Source organism: Cannabis sativa, chromosome 8 (genome assembly GCF_029168945.1).
Source record: "Cannabis sativa cultivar Pink pepper isolate KNU-18-1 chromosome 8, ASM2916894v1, whole genome shotgun sequence".
Taxonomy (NCBI): Eukaryota; Viridiplantae; Streptophyta; class Magnoliopsida; order Rosales; family Cannabaceae; genus Cannabis; species Cannabis sativa.
In genome coordinates this window covers 47,594,386-47,616,785 of record NC_083608.1, presented here as the reverse complement: position 1 = coordinate 47,616,785, position 22,400 = coordinate 47,594,386, and the positions used below count along the sequence as shown (strand labels likewise).

General features: G+C 29.2%; 2 protein-coding genes across 2 annotated transcripts; one reads left to right on the top strand and one right to left on the bottom strand.

The window, feature by feature from the left end:
* Positions 1 to 222: 222 nt before the first annotated feature.
* Positions 223 to 3,320, top strand: LOC115701027 (WRKY transcription factor 71). Its single transcript, XM_030628711.2, has 3 exons — positions 223 to 1,270; positions 1,648 to 1,791; positions 2,505 to 3,320. Exons 1-3 carry the CDS (start codon positions 570 to 572, stop codon positions 2,983 to 2,985), a joined length of 1,326 nt encoding a protein of 441 aa, XP_030484571.2. The 5' UTR covers positions 223 to 569; the 3' UTR covers positions 2,986 to 3,320.
* Positions 3,321 to 16,194: 12,874 nt separating this feature from the next.
* LOC115699296 (probable receptor-like protein kinase At2g42960) lies at positions 16,195 to 20,512 on the bottom strand. The gene is made up of 8 exons (XM_030626632.2): positions 19,615 to 20,512; positions 18,188 to 18,940; positions 17,993 to 18,097; positions 17,725 to 17,847; positions 17,463 to 17,633; positions 17,226 to 17,355; positions 16,927 to 17,136; positions 16,195 to 16,781 (listed from the first exon to the last, which is right to left on the bottom strand). The coding sequence occupies exons 2-8, from the start codon at positions 18,853 to 18,855 to the stop codon at positions 16,647 to 16,649; spliced, it is 1,542 nt and encodes a 513-aa protein (XP_030482492.1). The 5' UTR covers positions 18,856 to 18,940; positions 19,615 to 20,512; the 3' UTR covers positions 16,195 to 16,646.
* Between the last annotated feature and the right edge of the window lie 1,888 nt (positions 20,513 to 22,400).

The following is a 22,400-nucleotide window of genomic DNA, read 5'->3' as shown; positions in this document are numbered from 1 at the left end:
TGCTTATTATTATGAATATAATACACTATAACGATAAAAGAGTTATATTTATATAAATTTAATTTAATTAATTAATTAATTAAGAAGGATTATTATTAGATTAGGGACCACCAATTTGTACAATATATCAATAATAATTAAAACTGTGCAAGAAATAATAATTAAGAATTGAGTCCAGCAATAGCAGTATAGTATAGTAGGACTCTACTACTACTATAGTGATTAGTGAGATTAGTGATTAGTGATTAGTGAATAGTGATTTGTGAATGGGGAATAGGGTTAATTACACAAACAAACTATAAAACTAAGAAAAATAAAAATAAATAAAGGGCAAAAGCAGACTAAAGTGACCCAAAGGTGGTATGCTATATTAGAAAGATACCGTTTTGAAAACTTCCTCTCTCCTAATCTTGAAACCCATCAAAACAACAAAATCCATCTCTTTCTCTCTCTCTCTAACCTAAAAGCTCAATTTTCAATTCTCTCTCTCTTTCTTTCTTTCTCAATTTCAATTTTGGGGGGTTTTGTCCAATTTTTCTTTGTTCTTGTTCTTTCTTCTCTATATTTCAATGTCAGATAATGTCCAAGAAAGTAATAATCATCATCATCATCACGATCCATATCGACCGTACGATCCTTTCAACTACGAGATCGACGGTCGATCTTGCAGTAGCTTATTATTCCCATTCCTGATGAACAACAACAACAACAATCAAAGCTCCTCAATTATGTACAATAATATTCCTAATATTAATTCGAATAATAATAATAATAATAATAATTACTTGATGATGAGTAATAATACTAGTAATATTACTAGCTACACCGACTGTCTCAACGGTAGCTCCATGGATCAATACAACACTCTCTCTAGAGCTTTCGACATCTCCTGTTCTGCGCCATCATCATCCGACGTCGTTTCCCAAATCTTAGATAATAATAATCATCATCAACACGACATCATCGACACTAGTACTACTACAACTCCTAATAATGATAATCACAACGCGCAACTGTTCTGTACAAATCCCGTAAAGGCAGATCATCAATCCGTGGGGACAAGTGAGAATCCTTCCACACCTAATTCCTCCATATCTGCCTCCTCTTCTAACGACGGGGCCGCCACTACTGTGACAGCTGGCCCTGAGGAAGATTCCGGTAAGAGTAATAATAATAAGAAGGAAAATGATGAAGATGAAGAAGAAGACGAGGAAGATAATAATAATAAGGTTAAAGGATCTGATGATGAAGAAAAGACAGCAAAAAAAGTGTAAGTTTTTTTTTTTTTCAATCTTTTCTTTTAATTTAGTTAATTATTGATTTGATTACATATAATTTTGATATATACATACATTGATTTGTTTTAGGGTATAGTTGTGGATTGTGGTGAAACCCTAATTAACTTTTTGTTTCGATACATTTTATAAAATAATGTCTAAGGAGTAATAATTGAGTGAAAATTTTGGGTAGTACAGTAGTTGTCATATATATCATGTCAAATATGGAATTAATTGAATTGATCATGTGATCTTAATTAAATAATTATTTAGTTATATAATTGGAATAATTTTTGTTGAAAATTGGGGTTTGTGTGTGACTGTACTATTTGTATGTATTATATATATATATATATATATATAAATATAGGTCGTGTAAGACTAAAAAGAAAGAGAAAAAGCCGAGGGAACCACGTTTTGCTTTCTTGACTAAGAGTGAGATTGATCATCTTGAAGATGGATACAGATGGAGAAAGTATGGACAGAAAGCAGTCAAAAATAGTCCATATCCAAGGTTATATATTTTTCTTAATTACTAATTAATATTATATATCATTTCCAATATTTATTTATATATAATATATGTATGTGTTCAATTAATGTTTGTGTCTAAATTTGTTTCAAAAAACAAAAAATGTTTGTGTCTAAATTTATGTGTATGTATGGTTTAGACAACAATTAGTATATATATATATCTTATTATTGGTTAGTTATAATAATGACAGTAGTACTATTAGATGTTATTATTATATATATAATTTCCAATTTGTGTGTTCTGCAGCTATAGATATATGGGGTTGCAAACGTACTAGCATTATTTGTTAATAATGCTCAATAATTAACCAAATTTCAAGCTAAGTACATAAAATGAAAGACCATGCATATAAACTATATATACTTAAAAACATTTATATAAGGAAATAATTATTTGCATTAAGACCTAGCTCTACTCATCTATCTAATAATAAGTAATAAAAGCCCTTAGTTACTAAGTATATATGCATCATGATCATCTATCTTAGCCCTATTATAAATGTATTTAATTATTGTTGATTCAGCATATAATAAACTATGTCTGGTTAACAAAAATTTAATTTTTCTTCAAAAATAAATAAATAGATATATATTACTTCTCTTTGTAAGTACAAAATGATTGATCCCATGCTCAATTTTGGTTGAATTATTAATTTCTTAAATGAACTTTTTTTTTTTCTATTTATTTTTCAGAAGCTATTATAGATGCACCACTCAAAGATGCACAGTAAAGAAAAGGGTGGAAAGGTCATTCCAAGATCCGTCGATCGTGATCACGACATACGAAGGACAACACAACCACCACTGTCCGGCGACCCTGCGTGGCAACGCGGCCGCCATGTTATCGCCTTCTTTTTTGGCCTCAGCTGGGACATTATCGCCTAATAACTTGCCTCATGACTTCTTCACTCAGTTTCTTCCAATTACTAATAATAATAATAATATTAGTAACATTCATCAACACCAACAACAACATCATAATCTTAATAATCATGATCATATTATTCATCATCAAGGTGAGGCTCCAAGTAATAATTCCATGTTATATTCAAACCTTAATACTACTCATCATCATCATCAATATCGGCAGCAGCTTCATCAGGTTCCTGATTTTGGCTTATTGCAAGATTTAGTTCCATCATTTAATCGTCATCACAGCAAGCAAGATCCTTGATCAAAATATTATATAAGATATGTATTCTACCTACTTATATATACATATATACACATTATAATTATTATTAGGGTCTATATATATATTAATTGATATATATTGCAATTATATATTCCCTTCACAATGTTTTATCTCATTATTATTTATATATTATTAATTATTGCTTTTTTCACATCTCTGTTGTGTGAAATTTTTATGTAAATTATTGTTTTAATATTAGTCGAGATATTAGTATTCTTGTTATAAGTATGATCATGATGAAATGGAGAATATATAACTGGCATTATTAATTAACTGAATGCCATTATATAGATAATATATATCTTTCTGGTTGATGTAGTTGTCGCAATTTCGATTTGGATATTGGGTTATTACATTATTAGAAAGAGTTTCCTGGAATTTTCCCTCCCAAAAAAAAAAAAATACATTTCTATGATGATGATGATATATATGTATAATATAGGTGATCATGTGTTAAATATATATATATATATATATATATATATATGGCACGTACGTAATCATTTGAAGCAATGGCGTGATCTAACTCAGATCGATCTATCATCAAATGATGATCACCTCATACAGTTATATACTTATATATAATTATTTATACATAGAAGATCAGTTATTCGTTGTGCGTGTAGCTACTAATTAAGATGTGTTAATTAGAGTACTTAATTTATAAATAACTTCTGTTTTTCTTTTTTGTTTTTATAAGCTAATATATATATATATATCTTACTTCTTATTAGCTACACAATATTATTGTAAGTAGAATAATCAGATTTTTTTTGCAAATTTTCTTTCCTTTTAATTATATCCTGATATTAATGATGAATATCTCACTTACAAATTAATCCCCAAACCTAAATTATATATACTCTTTTTTTTTTCGCTGGAATATATATATATATATATATAAATATATATATCCATGCACTACCCATATATATGAGTATGTCTGAGTGCATAGTGGTACCGTACTGTATATATTAATATTTGTAACATATATTGTGCAAAATAAGAGATGGTTTTAGATTAGAAATATATATTTTTTTCCATATTGATCTTTTGGATTTAATTTAAACATGGTCTTTTTTTTTTTTTGGTGATTATTTTCAATGAACGTATTACGTATTTATGATTCAAGAGTGGTGATCATGAAGGATCTCCATAAATAATCAATTTTCTTGATATGCTATAATTATAGAAGTATACATATTATACGTACACGAGATATATACATATATATATCTCTATATATATGATTCAAGCGGAATGTATGTCACTTTAATTGGGGACTCTATTTCTTTAAGGTTTTTTTTTTCATGTGATTGAAACTGATATTGTTTAAGGGATTATTTCATAAATACACAAAAAATAATTTAAAAAAAATTACAAATATTTTATTTAAAAAAGTACTGTCTTTTTATGTTGTACTCTTGTTAATTTATTATTGATTTTTTGTTATTTGTATGTTATTTTTTATTATTGTTTTAATATTATTTTCTTATTATTTTTATGTAATTTTATTGTTATTTTCGTGTTGTTTATATCAAAAATCGTAAATATATATATATAAAAAATTTAAACGTAAAAATATAAAAATTGTGTTTTATGTAATTATCTTTTTTTTTCAATAAATTTGGAATAAGTTGCATAGGATTTTATTTCAAAACTAATTGTCCATAAAAGGGGTAGCACATTTTATATAAGACAATTTACTTTCACACATTAACAATTATAGGACTAATTCAAATACGTACACTTTCAAAAATTAGTTACTCATGAATAATGAAAAGGTATTCTTGAGATCCCATATAAGCGATAATCAAGCGACAAAAACTGAAGACAAAACCCTTTTTTCTTTTTTCTCTAGTAGTGTAAGAAATTGTAAAATAAGATGTATAGGGTTCCATCTTAAAATTTAATTAGCAATAAAATGAGTATCTTATGCATTTTATAAATGGTGTTATATTTCTACACTTAGTAATAATGCAGTACTCTAACATTTCTTAAAGATGATGGCTAGTTTTTGCTCACTAATCTTGGACGGCCGCGGTACTATTGACACAACGGATCATAAGCGGTTTTAATTTTGGCTTATCTTTTTAGACCGGCAGCACTTTTGACTCACAACGGATCACAAAAGACTCTTTTTGGCTTGTCTTTTTGAACCAATTATTAGATTTGGATTGAATAGTTTAGCTCTGATACCATAATAAAATTGTAAGATAAGATACATGAGATTTTATCACAAAACCAAATATAGCAGAACATATCACTTGAATCACTCTCCTATATATATATATATTTATTTGCATTTTAACATATTATATTGAATGGTAGAAAAATCTCAATTGCCTTTCTCATACGGTAAGAATTGACAGTCAATTTCATATATATAGCTTATTATATATTCAAATAAATCACTTTGTTATTTTTTTTATAAAAAAAATAATAATAAAATAATAAAAGAGGAAAGTAGAGAATACTAATGAAAATAATATATTAATTATCTATTCTCTATAAGTTTCAATTCAACCCTTACTTTTCTACAAAATGAACTGTTAATAACTTTGTATCTTTTGTAGCTTACTGAAATCTCCTTCTCCTATACTTTGAATCACCATATGTTCCAATCCATAATTAATTATTAATGTCTACGTTTCACCTACTATATATATATGTCCTGCTTATATAAATATATGTTTTAGTATTATTATTATCATTACTTTTTTGTACAGTGCAATAGGGTATTTAGGTTTTCGTATAACAAATTAATTAATGGCTCGATTTATATCAGAAATATATATATACATAAAATATGGTAATTATAAGACCTAGCTGGTACATATATGTGCATTATAAATTAATATTCAAAATTACATAATGCACCATATAAATCTCATCTATGTATAAATAATACTAAAAAGGAAAAACCAACAAAAAAATAATGTAATCACTGGTCAATATATTTGAAAAAATTATAGTGGAAAATTGGTATGATTTAAGAAAACACAGCAAGGTATAAGAATTTTTGTAAGGACAGTCACACACAGATGCTGTTATATAATATATGGACTCGATCATCAGATCTGAATAGTTGTGGAATGTTCTTAAATATTTAATATTTTAATTTTGTTAAGGATCTCTTCATTTTTTTTTTTTTTTTGATAATTTAAAAAGATATAAATATGGATGGATCATCATCTCATGATCTCTTTTCATATTATTATTGGTAAAAAGGTCAAATTGGAATTGATTATATAAGCTTTTGAATTCGGTGGCCAAACTAATTGGGCTGCTTTTGTACCATATTTTTCTCATCTGTCTCTCTTATCTTTTTCTTTATAATTTATTGGTACTCTGAGATATACCATCCAATATTCCAACCTCATCAGTCATGACTACTTCAATAGTTTTCATATTCTAGCTACTAAATTTATAAGAATATATATATATTCTTTGCATGTCTTATTTGTTTCGCCAGTACTAGACAAAATATATAATTGTCCTCCAAAATATATAGTCAAACTTGTAATTATATATATAACACCAGGCCAATAATAATGAATTAAACGTACTATATATTGGAAAAAGCACATATATATATATAAGTTGCCCAAGTTTGACTTCTTGACGTTTTGCCATATCCAACCATTGATTATTAAGCTAGCTTAATTAGTAGAGAGAGGTTGTTATTACTCAAATAATGAAAATTAACAAAATAATATATATACGTTATATTTTGAGGCCAAAAATTTAATAATACTACTCACTACTAGTTAATTAAGGTTCCTATTTTTGTGTTAATATTATTACAATGCACAAAACCCTACCTAGCTCCTCTCTCCAACCCAATAATGTTAATATTGTCAACACTAAATACATAGCCTACACAAATGCATATAAATAAATATATACATATATATTCTTATCTGTGTTTATGGGGTGGTAACATGTCCAATTCTAAAAGGGATAATTTTACAAATACACAAAAACAATAAAGAAATTACAAAAATACGATTTTTCACAGAATTTTAAATATTTTTACGAATTTTTTGATTTTATTAACAGAAAATATTGTTTTTTAATGTTGTATTCATGTTAATTTGATGTTGATTTTTTGTTATATGTATATTATTTTTTATTGTTGTTTTGATTTTATTTAGATGTTACTTTTATGTAGTTTTCTTATTATTTTTGTATTGTTTTTACGAAAAACTATAAAAATGTAAAAAAAAAATTCATTAAACATAAAAATGTAATTTTCTTACAAAAAATAGTGCCTTATGTAATTCAGCCCGAGCATGATAGCAATTCAGCCCACTGGTAATATCACGCTGGCTAGTTCCACGTGAGTTCAGCTCACCAACTTAACAAGGCCGAACCACTTCGGTCAGGGAGATGTTGTTCAGCCTAGAAGACAAAGAGTCCATCAAGACCAATTTAGATACCCTCGTGGGGCTATTCATAGATGGACAATCGAAGAAGCTCTCAAGTTAGCTTCCAGATATATAACCTTATGCAGAACCGTCTAGACACAGAATCCCACAGTGTCAGGGTTTGTCCCCTACTTCAAACACACGGAGTTTACACGCTACCAAAAGAAGATCACATTTTTGTCGGTCATTTAGCTTCACATGAAATGGAGGCTAAAGCAATGTTTTCACAACCTAAATTGGGCACTTCAAATGCAGCTACCCATCACACTTGTAGAAACAAATGCTCTTATGATCTCAAGTGCTTTAAATTCGAGAATGGTGGCTACTCTTCTTTCAAAGATTTAATTATGGACGTCAAAAAACCATGCAATATCATTATTAATTCACTAATATAATAGGAATAATTATATAAAATACTAATTTTTATAAAAAATTTACATTTTTACGTTTAACATTTTTTTTATATATTTTTTACGGTATTTTATAAAAATACAAAAAAATAAAAAAATAAAAAAAAATACATGAAAATAACAAGAAAACAATAATAAAATAACATAAAAAATGCACCAAAACTGTAACGCCCCGATATTTTGCCTTATTTTACAAAAATACTATTTTCATGCATAATTTGAAAAGATAAAAAAAATAATTTAAATACAACAGTGGATTTAAAAAAAAATCAAAATGCAACAGAGAAGGATCCTTCATTTGTAAAACAAGATACAGTAAGTAAATAATTTTAAATAATGCATTTCCACTGTGTTAGATTTATCAACTGCTTAAAATAAAACTAAGGCACCACCGGCGTTCTAGATCGTTTGTCCGCCCGTAGCCGCTCACAGTATACGTACGAACCGACCCTGCTCACTATACATACTTCCCTGTCTAATACCTGTAGGGGGAAAGTAAGGGGGGTGAGCTAAAAGCTCAGTAAGGAAATGCTTATCAAACAATACCATATAATATCACACATACCATTAATGTATTTATTAAGTTTTAGCAATATCATACATGCTCTTTTATAACTATAACCAAATAACTGTACATATGGAAACCTTTATCATACAAGTCTATATTATTTGTTCACACCGTACACATATACAGAGATCATAACTCCAATATCATACTCATAACATAATCATATCAATACTATAAATAATAATGTCATTATCACAACATTGGCATATCATAGCCATTACTTACATAACCCGGGCCTAGCCTGACCCTACAATATCCTGGGCCTAATCTGCCCACATAATAACATGGGCCTATGCAGCCCTACCATTGTTATAGGATAGGGTATCTCTATATTCAACAGTAACATCACTGTATCATACCCACCATAACAATCTCATACACGACTCAGTAAAATGTAGGGTAGGGTATCTCTACATTCAACGGCCTTATCCCGTATCATACCCCACCATGGTCCCTCACTTTACCTGAGACGTTAGCATACAACATATAACATACAACATAAACCATACACCATACAACATACAACATGCAAGATACAAATACATCATACAACATGCAAGATACAAATACATCATACAACATGCAAGATACAAATACATCATACAACATACAACCTAAAACATACAAATACAACATACAACATATACAAGTCATACAACCATAATTTATGTATCAATTCACAACCTCATATTGTGTCCATACCACACATTCTCAGTACCATATACATATTCATAATAACAAATCATAAATCATATTTCAATACATAAAGATTAAATTTATGCAGATAAACACATACAAAACTATCTAATTTCCTTACCTCAAATCCCGCTGCTTAAGAGTTGTTATCTCGTCACTACTACCTATAATAAGACATGGGTCAAGGCCCTAATATTAAAATTCGTACTCTTACAGTACAGCAGAAAGAATACTATTTTTGACCAATAACTACACGAATTCAGTAAAAGTTTCCTTCATAAAAATTATAGGAAATTTAATTATCTTTCCAACGATATATAGATCATTAAAAATGGATTAAAACTGAGGGAGTTATGATAGTTTTACTGAAACTATTTCTGAGAAGGAATATGGAGTAACGAATCACAGGAGACATCGAAAATACAAAGTTTTGATACTGAAATATTCCAAATCAGAGAATACTCTCTTCATAAAAGTTTTAGAAAATCAAATTCCCTTTCTAATGACACTAAAATCTTTAAAATCGGAGTTATAACGTAAGAGATATAGATATTATACCGAAACAGTTTTCTAGAAATCCTGAAACAAATGGATTTCGAACTACAGCAATAAAACAATAATTTTGACTTAGAATAATCAATAATTAGTGAATGGTTTCTTCATAAAACATTTGGAAAATTGAATTATCTCTTCAACAGTACCAAGATCGCTAGAATCGGATCATTATTCAGAGAGATATTCGGATTTTACTGAAACAACTTATATAGAAAATATGAAAAACGATTTACAACAAACAGCGTAAAAATACTAATTTTTGACATAGATAAATTTCGATTCTGTAAAATCTTTCTTCATAAGAATTATAGGAAATTTAATAAGCTTTCTATAGACACCAAGATTGCGAGAATCAGATGAGTATTTAAAGAGATATGACAGTTTTACTGAGACATGTTTCATTCTGAAAAATAAGAAAAGGAGACCTACGAAAATTCTCCTATTGTGATCAATAAATAAGTTAATGTAGAGTTTCTTACCTCAAATACATCAAGCTACTTGGATCGATAGACATAAGATGATGGTGATCAAAGATGAGAGTGAAGAGTGGTATAGATTTGGCTAAGGATGTAATGGAAAGATGACTTGAAAATTTTTAGGGTTAGTCTTGCTCAAATAGGTGGGAAGAATAGAACGATATAATTTTAGGGTTAATGAAACCTATACTATTCTGAATCTTATTAGCTTTAGTTTTATGAATAATAATAATATTAACATAATAACAATAATAATATGATAAATTATTAAATAAATAAATATCCTACTTTAAAGTTTAAATTATAAGCTCTAAATCTCGTAATTTTAGGACTTAATTTTGACCTAGAAAAATTACGAATTATGATATAGCTATTTCTACAAAATTTATAGATCTTTTAATTATCTTTCCAACGCCACTGGAATCACCCCAATCGGAGTTATAAAACTCCAGATATGGTCGTTTTAGTAAAACAGTTTTTTAAACCTGCAAATTTCTCTAAACTTACGAATTTTCTCACATTAATTAAATAATAATATTATTTAATACCACTTATACAATTATTTAAATCAAATAAATATATTATAAAGAAAACTTAATGGACTTTCATATCGGGCTTTAATTAAACGATTACGTACTGATGAAAATACCATAATATTTTACTTTCGTAGTTAATATAACTTTAACTCTCTCTAGAAAATTGGTACAATAATCTAAGCAACAATCTCAACTCACTAACAACACAAATATATAAGATAATTATCCTCACACAATTAATATCCCAAGGAGAGAAAAAAAAAATTAAATACTATTTTAATCTGGATATTACATAAACCTGTGTTTTATGTAAATAAAATCTAAAAAACTGTAAAAATATTTGAAACTTCATAGAACTTTATTTTTACAATTTTTTGGTTGTTTATGTATTTTTTTTTTTTTTTTGAAATTATCTCATATGTATGTATGACTGCGCATAAATTTGTGTGGGCTATATAAGGGTCTAGTCTAAGCCCATATTCTAAGCTTGCCTAAGGCCCAAAATATAATTGATCAGCCCAACCTGCCCATACGTGGATAAAATATTCTCAGGCAAGGTTTTTTTCTTTGTAGTATTATATCATGTAATGTAACTAAGCTTATCTCAACTCATCTTCAAGTTGTCGAGTGCACAACTTGAAGAGCATCAATCACTTTGTTTCTCAGGATAAACTAGCTTATATATATTACCATAATATACGAATACGATACTCAAATATACCTAAAGGTACTTCGATATTATTGCAACTAAGTATTAACACAAACTATATTATCATGAAAAATTTAAGTATTTAAGTACGTTCGAACTTATATGTTGTTAAAATTTTAATATGTAAACTTACGTGAGTGAAGTCGATCCTACAAATACTGTAATGAAGTATCAAATAATTAAATCTTTATTTTTATTTAGCAAATAAATAATTAAATGTTGAAAATAGCAAAAATAATAGAAATAAACATATAAGTAAAAGAAGGAAATAACAATGATTTAGAAATATAGGAAATTAGCATCAACTTTCTATGATAAAATACAATCTAATTACTCTTTCAATTTCATGTGATAGCGGATTAAAATTCAATCTATATTCTTATTAGGACATATAGAATCTAAATCATATGACAAGATCTCCTATATATACTTTTGTGGTAAATTATACATATGATTTGCATTAAACGAAAAAATCATAATTGTTACATAGATCATATAGGTACTTTTGTCCAATATCGAAATCTATGTTTATTTCACTGTATAGCATAATCAATATTCACTTTTCAAATTTTGTATTAAAATCATAAATAAATAATTGGTAATCAAATAATTATAAGGATTAAGTATAAATAAAATAGATGCAAATGAGAAATTAAAAAAGAATTAGAATTGTATTAGAACCATAGAGAAATATCAAGTAGTATCCATTAACACCCCTAATTAAAAATTAACTACTCATTGTTATTGTGAACAATTGATTAAAACTAATTAGAACATGCAATAAAAAGAAGAAGAAAAAAACCCGTTGATAAACAATGGTGATAGTATTTTTCAGCCGCTTTCTACCTCCAAATCCGTCAAATCACGCAAGAACAATGCCTAATTTACACAAGCGGGTCGCGACATAGCCTTCCCAAAGTCGTGGCCTAAGTGGCCCATTTTCGGGCAGTGAAGCCTCTTCACACCATGTCTCGACATTGACTTCCCAATATCGAAGCCTGCCAATTTCTCTTGAAATTCGCCTTTTCTATCCATTTTTAGCACAAGAACGCACTGGCATTGAAATTTTCATGCCATGAATTTACTCCAATTTCTTCAATTCTTCAATTTTAAAAATTCTGATTGCACCAAATATTCAAAAATATTCTACGGACTGTTCTTTTGCCACACTAATGACAAAACTTCAACTAAATCTTAATCTTTTACACTATTTTTCTTCAACTTCTTCACTTTCCTCTTTATAAACTAAACCTAAAAACACAACAAATTAAAGCTTAAAATTAAACAAATTAAAATACTCAAAAATAACATAAATTAGAACCAATAGGCGAGTTAAGCCTGCCCCTATGGCTCACTCATTTTAGGGGCCCAAATAAAACAATATCTTTTAAAAAATATACATATTTTTTTAATAATTTTTAAAAAAACAATTTATCATTATAGTAAGAGCCAATAAAAAAAATTTATCTATAACTCATTTTAACTCAAGACCGACCTCATTATACTTAAATATTATGGCCACAAATTACCGTTCTAAATATTCATATCATATGTTAAATATTCTACCATATTATTACCACTCACTAATGCTTATCACCATATAAATATAGTAAAAGATTAAGTAATCATAATAAAATGAGAAGCATGATGACATGTCAATTGTCAAGTGTCAATAGATCACCGCTAAAACAAAAAACGACAATTAGAGGAAGCAATGGCATGAGAGATACGACAATAATATTAAAATTAACTAAGACAACACAGTATATAGTATATATATGGTAGGGTAATTGAAATTGGGTAATAAATGAGAAATTATACAAGAAGCGACAACATGATCTGTGAAAACGACACTGCCCAGCTACCCACGCTACGATACGAATACAACCCACAATGCAAAATGACAAATAACAAAATTTCACTTTCCCCTTTTAACTTTCAAATCTCTCACTTTTGTCTTTTTTTCTCACTTTAAACCTTCCATTGTAAAATTCTCTTACTTTCTTTTTTGTTTTTTATTTGACATTCAAATAGAGGTTAAGGTTATATATGAAATGCATACATTACACTAAATAAATTATATTAAGTTTAAGTTTCTACTTTTTTCTATCTGTTACAAATAATTTAAAATGCAACAACGGTAATACTATTTTAAATATTATATTTTACAAAATTTATAGATTGAACCCTCTATTTTATTAAATAATAAAATAGATCCTATATTTTTTAAAATAGTACAAATAAGACTCTGAGCTCAATTTTCGACAATTTTAATTTAATATAACTAACTTAAAGACAATTCTTAACACGAATAAATAGGGGTATTCATTGGACCACATCCAATATTTTTAAGACTATCCAGATCCGATCCAATTATTTATTAGATATTAGATTTTACCATCCGATCTGATCAGTCATCCAATCGATCCAACATCCATTGGATGTTGGATTGAATCGATTATATCCATTAGATGTGTTTCATATATATTTATTGATTTAATTTGGGTTTATTCAATATTTTAGACTTAGTATTTTTTGGATCGGATCGGATTCAATATTATGGGTCTAGTATATATTGGATTAGATTGGATACATCCAATCCAAGAAAAAAAGGGAAAATTTTAATGTTAATTTTTATATATGCATGTATATTCTACATATAGCAATATAAAATCTAATTACTCATCCAACTTAAATAAAAATACTAATTAGTTCAATTAGATGTTGGATGTACTGGATTTTTGGACACCCTATCCAACATTCGATCCGATCCAATTGGATATTCAAAAATAACATCCAATCTGATCTAATTACAATGGGATATCTAATGTTTAGCAGTCGGTTGTAATTGGATTGGATGATTTATGCACACCCCTACATATAGATGTAGAAAATTTAACCAGTTTTGTCATAACGCCTCTAGATCAGATTATTATTAAGTTTTATTTTGACAAAAAATTAGTTCATGGTCATATTTGTACCATTTGAAAAATACAGGGTTGATTTTATTATTTAACAAAATAGAGGGTCCAATTTATAACTTTTTCAAAATATAGGGTCGAAAATAGTATTTACCCTTGATTCAGATTGCCATTTTTTAAGTTTTAAGGACTATAAAGCAAATTCGTGTTAGATTTTAAGGGATAAATATGCAAATAACTATTTTTAATACCCTCCTTTCTCAACCAGAGTTTTATTTGCACCCCAAAAACTTATATATATACACTCTCATTTTAATAATTTTTATTTTATATAATTTATAGGGTGTTGTTACAATGCACCCTCTTGAGAGGGAAATCCATTGATACACCCTCTACTGTTTCGGCATTCAGAAAAAAAATTCAGTCCAATTTTTTTTATATTCGTGTACGTTATAGTTATTTAAGATATTCTATAAAAGTCTAAGAAATTCAAAATAATTTAAAATATAGAAAGTAGTGTTCGAATATTCTATTCTACACCCGTATAAAATAAAATAGCTACGTGTGTAACATATTGTTTGAACCATGTTTTTAGTGTGTTAAATTTTTCCAAATTTCTTAAAATTTAACAAACATACATGACCATGAGAAAAAGTTTGACTAAAAAATTATTTTGATACCAAAACAAATAGGATGCATCGGTACATCTATTTTAAAAGAGTACATGATAAATTTTTCCTAATATATATGTATATTTTTTTTTGTTGACATAGTGATTAGAAACCTTCATGAATTTATGATGCAAACATCCATAATTGGCACAAGAACCTTCTCGAACTAAGATAACTCATCGTTTAACCGCAAAACATGCTTTGTCAAATCACGGGAAGCTGAATTATCAAAACAGATCACATGAAATATAACTGCTCCAGAAAATTTAAACAATAAAGTTATGATATATATATATATATATCTTTAATTTCTCTACAAAAAAAAATACAAAGAATTTTGCTACGTGTATTACACTAACATCAACCAACGCAGAAGAATTGTTTAGAACAATGTATTAGAAAAGGCAAACATAATTTAAGAAAAATCATTTTTTTTTTTTTAGGTTTAAAAAGAAAAAGCAAATCAGAGAAAAATATGAAGCTTCTAAGTAAAGATTAAATGAGGATTTAAAACCATAATTGCTGCTAATCTAATCCTATGAGCTAATCCAATTCCACCACTTGTAAAGGCAATGCATAATACAATTTTTTTTAAAAAAATAAAAATAGGACCGTTAGAAATAAGAGTATGGACCAAGAAAAAAAAGGTCAAAAAAGTAGGGCAAAAGTGAAAAATAAAATAATGGAAAACGCCAAAATAAACAAACGGTTCATCAATTCATCCATGCCTCCTTTCCTTGTCAGCTCAGCTGGAATCGAAATCATTCTGACCCAACCAAACTATTCCAAATCCAAAAATAATGAATACAAACTTACAAAGTCATTATTTTTGAATTTTCACATTATTATTATTTTACATTCAAATTGTGTTACCCCTTTTCACACGTTAGTTTTTTTTTTTTCATTACCAAATTTATTTATGTTGTGAGTCTAATAATTAAATACCTACTACTATATAGTATTGTGTGTTGTTTTGTCACATAAATGAGTTCATATTGTAAACAGAAAAAGTCAGAGTCAATACTCAAGACTAGAATTTTGTAATGATAAAAAAAAAAGGAAGTTATATATAATAATGAGTAGTAAATTTTGGTTTGACCGTAGACCAAAAAGAAATTTGGGAATGAACTGAAAAATCATGAACAAGGCAAGGCATGAGGAAATCATTGTTTCAATTGCTTTGATATTGCACTGAACAAAAAATAATAATTATGAATTGAGACAGGGAAAAGAAATGAAACCAATTTAATACTTTTTCTGAATCCCAAGTACAGTAATCCAAAGAAAAATCAGTTAAAAAAAAAAAGAAAGAAAAAGATATTTATATATAATTATGTATATATGATAATGAAATAGACAAGCCACTGTTCCAAAGACAAGTCTGTACAACAAGAGCCTCTTTTTTTGTTGTCTCTATCTATGTCTCTGTAGACCCCAAATTTTTTGGGGTTGGGGACTCTTGTGGGGGAACTTTGGGAGCATCTATCTCTTGTTTTCTTGAATGAACCAAAACACATGCCTGAGAAGGCAACAACTGTAACAACAGCTAATGATTCATGACCCAAATGAGCTTTATATATGTATATATTGTAGTTTAATGAGCTAGTGAAAGATTTGTTGTTTTTACTCTGGTAGAGATGATGTGTTGTTGTTGTTGGTCAGTCAATCCTATCTGTGAGTTGTTTCAGATACTTGGCTTCCTGAATCCCCACCTGATTTTGTTGGTATTTCAGATGAACCCGATATTTCCCTTGTTGATTCGATTTCCATGCTCGTTGTTCGGCTCTTTCTGTTTCTTCGTTCCTGTAAAAATTTAGTGCTTTAAGATGACTATAATGTCATGTAGTAAAAGATATTGTGAAATGAAGGGAAGTCTTGGCAGTATGTATAATATGAAGTGTATCAATATGAAACACTATGTGGCATTCTTTGAGAGTAGGAATGGCACCTCACGAAATGGGTAGTCATCGGTTTCTAGCATTCGTACAACATGACTCATTTTTGGCCTCTTTTCTGAATCAGGATCAACACATCTAAGGGCGACTAGAAGAGCGTGTTTTAAAGCACGTGTCGTTGGTTTAACTTCTAGGAATGGATCTACAACCTCCTCAGCTCTTCTTGTACCCACCATTACCTTTAACCACTCCACAAGATTAACCTGTAAACACATTCATGTTTATCTGTTTAGTGAGAATCAGATAGAAGTGCCACTCAAGCAAAACACATTCAGATTTAAGATTTCGATACCTCATTAGCAGCTCGCCCATAGTCCACAGGATCCCTACCAGTAACTGATTCAAGTAGAAGGACACCGAAGCTGTAAATGTCGCTTTTCTCATTTAACAAGCCAGTATTAGCATACTCTGGTGCCACATAACTGAAATTTAACACAACAAACCAGTTTGTAATCTTTTTCATCAGAGACTGCAATAATTGTTACATTCTCTAATAACTAAACCATTTAGCATCTTATGCATTGCATACCCGAATGTTCCCATTACTCTAGTTGTGATGTGACTCTCTCCCGAATCCAAGAGTTTTGCTAATCCAAAATCAGAAACCTTTGCATTGAACTCATCATCAATCAAAATGTTGCTTGATTTAATGTCTCTGTGAATAACTTTGGGTTCTATTGCTTCATGTAAATAAGCCAATCTGCAAGCAAATATGGTATTTGAAGTCAGTTCAACTCTTGAAATTTTCACACACTAATTACTAAAGAAAAAATAAAGATTAAAGAACTTACGCCTTTGCAGTACCAAGAATCACTTTTATGCGAGCTTCCCAAGTAAGGGTACCATGATTGCGCATGGCGCCATGTAGCCATTGTTCAAGGTTTCCATTGTTCACATATTCATAAACCAACATCCTATGCAATGCAATAAAAGTCAGTATACTCAGAAAAAAAAAACTTTATAACCTTAAGCCAAAGGTCAAGAAATATAGTCTTCTAGTATGAATGCTAAAGATTATAATAAATAAAAAAGGGATGAAATTGAAAAGTAAATGAACACCTGTGAACTCCTTCTATGCAATAGCCAAGGAGACGCACTAGATTCTTATGTCGTACATGCCCTATCGCTTCCACTTCAACTCTAAATTCTTTCTCTGCCTGTCCCCTGCGTAAACCATTAAAAGTCGTATGAGTTATTACTCTTAATTTTTAGACTAAAAACATGGTGCTTTGAAGTGTATCTTATTGAGCTTACAGATTGTTAAGAAGCTTTTTCACAGCTACTTCAGTTCCGTTTATAAGTTTGCCCTTGTAAACAACCCCATATCCACCCTCACCGAGCACATTGTCTGCAGAGAAGCGATTTGTTGCGAATTCGAGGTCCCTAAGGGTAAACCAATGGCCCCACCCGAGGTGTGAAACTTCTGGCAAGCCAATTAAAGGAGAAGCTGTAACAATGCCTCCATAAGTTGATGAGTGCTGCTGCTTGCGGACACCTCCAGAGCTTCCTTCTTCCCCTGATTGCGAGCTACATGCTCTATCATGATGATAAACCGAGCTGCATTGACTCATGTTATCAGTATCACTTGTTTTGCTCATCCCTAAGTGAACTAACATCTTCTCTGAATTCTTATCACTTGGTTTATCATGAACTGTCACAAACAAACTATCCTGTCGATCATTCGTACTCTCGGCCCCAATCCTATCAACCTTGATATCTTTGGAGATATTTGGAATTTGGCTGAGTGAAAACTTGTCCAGTGATCTCCTAGATTTTCGCCGAAATGTAACCCATATGGAAAGGAAACAAAGGATCAAAACAATAAATGCTCCAACACAAATGCCTATCAAAACCCATAATTTTAAACCGAAAAGTGATGTCTTCTTTGACAATTCTGCATTCAAAGAATCCCCAGACGCCATAGCTGATAGATACCCTTGATATTGAAACACAGAGCCCAATTAGGTGTTCTAAGTACCAGGTCCAAAGAACTCAACACATTTCCACCTTGGTGACAAAAAAGACATATACTTTTTCTCAGAGAAACAAAACAACAATAATTATAAACAAAGTTAGAGATTATGCATAACTATTACTTATTGCTACCCAGCTAATAAATTGTGCTTTGTTTCTTGTCAAAACAACAATTATTAATTAGAAGAAAGAAAGAGAGCATTATCCTTTTCTTAGCACATAAATCCCACAGTAAAAGGAATCTTTCCAAATTGAATTCGAAGAAATTAGATATTTGCAACTTGCAAAACACAACAGCAAATCCATAGAATAGAAAAATACATCCAAAGGGAAGGAAAAACTGTAGTTGTATTATACTTGCATTGACATTTCAAGAAGAATTTAGATACAATGTATAGATATATTAGAAAAATAATGCAAAACCAACATATATTTATGTGAGTGTATATTTATTGTGTATACATCACTGTGATTAAAGAAACGGTATAAATTCCACATTCCAGGTAAAAAAGCAAACTGTTATCCAAGAAACATTCACAAGCAAACAAATCAAAAGTTAATATGTATTGGGAAAAGGGAAAAAGAGAAATCTAAGAGAGAGCATCACTTATGATTCAAGTAAAAGACCCAAAAAAGAGGCAAAATGTGAGTCATGTTAGCAAATGAGATTACAAAGAAAAAAGTGGTTCAAAGAAGAAAGCACTCACCTTTGAATAGTATTTTGATCTAAGCTAACCACCTTGATCTTCTTCCTTGAGAACCCAGAGAATTAAAGGAAGAGCTTCTTCTTGAACCAAAAAAGACTCAATAAGCATAGATAGGCCAATGTAGACCTGAAGTAATAGAAACCCACCAAAACCCAGATGCCTCAAAAGGCAAGAGTCCCAGATGAGTAGTTTACAAGTAGGGGTTCTGGCCTCAAGTGGGCCAAAACCAATTCAGAAGAGAATGATATTAAACAATAAATATATATATATATAAATTAAAAAAAAGAAAAGAAAGAGAAGAGAAGAGAGGTTAAGTAAGGCCAGACAAAAATGTAATCTTTGATGAGAAAATGTAGAAAGAAGATGTGGGAAAGAGAGAGAGAGAGAGAGAGAGAGAGAGAGAAAGAGATTAAATATATGAATAAAAGGGTGGATTTAGAGAGACAAAAAGAAAAGGTGGGTTAAATGGTTGGTGGGTATTTTGTCTGTGTGAATGAGAGAGGGACCTGAACAAGCTGGAAAGGAAGCTTGGTTTGCAATGGAGGAAACCAGAGAGAGAGAAACAGTAAAGGGAAAGCAAATTTGAGGTGAACAGTAATGGGGGAAGGAGCATTAAATTAATCACTGGGTAACAAAAATTAATTTCCTAAAATCAAACAAAAAGTTTTTTTTGGGACAAAGAAAAGTATTTTAAAGTAAAGGTCTTTCAAGAGAGAAAGAGAGAGAGAGAGTCAACCCAAGAAGAGGGAACTCCAAATCTAGGTTGGGTTGAGGCCTACTTACCAAACTGTCCTCATTCCCTCATCCCCTTCCAAAAATTATTCTCTTTTAAAGCCTTAAGCTATGTTTGGTAGGAATGGAGAAGAGAGGATGGATGGAGAGTAAAAAAGGTAGAGACTTTCTTTCGTATTGTTTGATATTAGAAGTAAATTTTAAAAATAAAAAGTAAAATAAATATTAAAATTATTATTTTATTATTTTTAATATAATTATATATTTAAATTATAAATAAATATTTAAATTTAATTTTTTGGGTAATAATACATAAGTTATATTTTTAAAATTTTTGTAAATACATAACTATGAAATGTTAAGTAAATTATTATGTAGTAATTTTTGATTGATGCAAATTATTAAATTTTAAATTTTTTTTAACAAAAATCATTTTAGATAGCTCTTTAATTTTTTTTTTGGTAAATACCATTTTAGACCCTATGTTTTACAAAAGTTACCCATTGGACCTTCTGTTTTATTAAATGACAAAATGGACCCTGTATTTTCCAAAATGGTACAAATAGGACCCTGAGCTTAATTTTTGACAACTTTTTTTTTAATATAACCAACTTGAAAATACAAACATATACAGAAAATGTAAACAGTTTTGTCATAACACTTTTATATTTGATTATTATTAAATTTTATTTTGACAAAAAATCAGTTCAGGATCCTATTTTTACCATTTTAAAAAATACAGGGTCCAAAATGGTATTTACCCTTTTTTTTCAATTCTCCTATTTTTTAAGGGATTAGAAATTGTATATTTTAAAGGAAAGAGTCTCCTTTCACCAAATCTCTCCCTTCCCTTGCCAAACTAGAGAATTCATTAATCTCTCTCCCTCTCTCCTCTTCTACCCTCAACCAAACATAGTGTAAAAAAAATTAAAAAAAAAAATCTCATTTTTATGTTTTTTGCCTAATATAAGAGAGAGAGAGAGAGAAGATTAAGCATCACAGTCTGTCACTGCATACTTGGCAGTTTTGACAGACAATTTAGAGTTGTGGTGCTCCATAAAATGGTCTCTGAGTTTCCACTTTCATTTGTTTTAATTTGCTTGTCCTTCCAATTATTCCAAACTATAATATATGTGCCTTTCAATTTTTATTTTTTATTTTTTTCAAGTGTACTTCCAATTTCTAAGCATGAATAATTTCTAATAATAATAATAATAATGTTACATTCACATTGGTTTTTGGATAATTGTGTGCATAAATTAAATAAAATCAGGGAATTGAATAATACCTTCTTAAATTACCCGTTAGACGACAGAATAAATAAATACATGAAATTGAAATTAAATTAATTCTATTGCCATTGCCACACACACTTATAGTAAGTACATTTAATAAAAATGGTAAAATAAATGGTTTTTATGGAAACTTAAATTTCTACCATTCAATGCTCTGAATAATTGAAATAGAATTGGATTTGGTTTTGGTCCAATATCATTATTCAGTGCACTTGGTTTGGTATATTAATTGGATTTTAGCAGAAGTCTAGGTACTTAAATTACACACCACTAAACAAAATTACCCACAAAGTACTATGTGCCCATACCATACCAAAAGTTTTTATAATCATTCAGGGTTATTCAAATTTCCAACAAAGGAAATCTTAAAATGAAAAATGTTATCTTCCAACAAATATCTCTTGTTAACTTAAAAAATGTCTTTTTATTTGTTGAATCTACTAATATAATTGCTTATAGTATTTTTTTTTTTTTTGCATATTATTAATAAATTAGCCTTTATATATAGATATAGGAATATCTATTTGAGAATGAAGAAACCCCTTTGACAATCTGAGTCTTAAAAAGAGACTCAGTGAAATAAACATATTAATCTGTAAAGATGTGGACTACCTGTATTTAGAGAGAATGACCCTATGAAGCTTTATTGTTCTTCGAGATTGGCTTTGGACTTTTCATGCGCAGCTTAGGTGGGAGACAAATAAAAAATTGGTTAGACGCATAAAATTAACTAAGCATTTTATTCGAACAAATATAGAA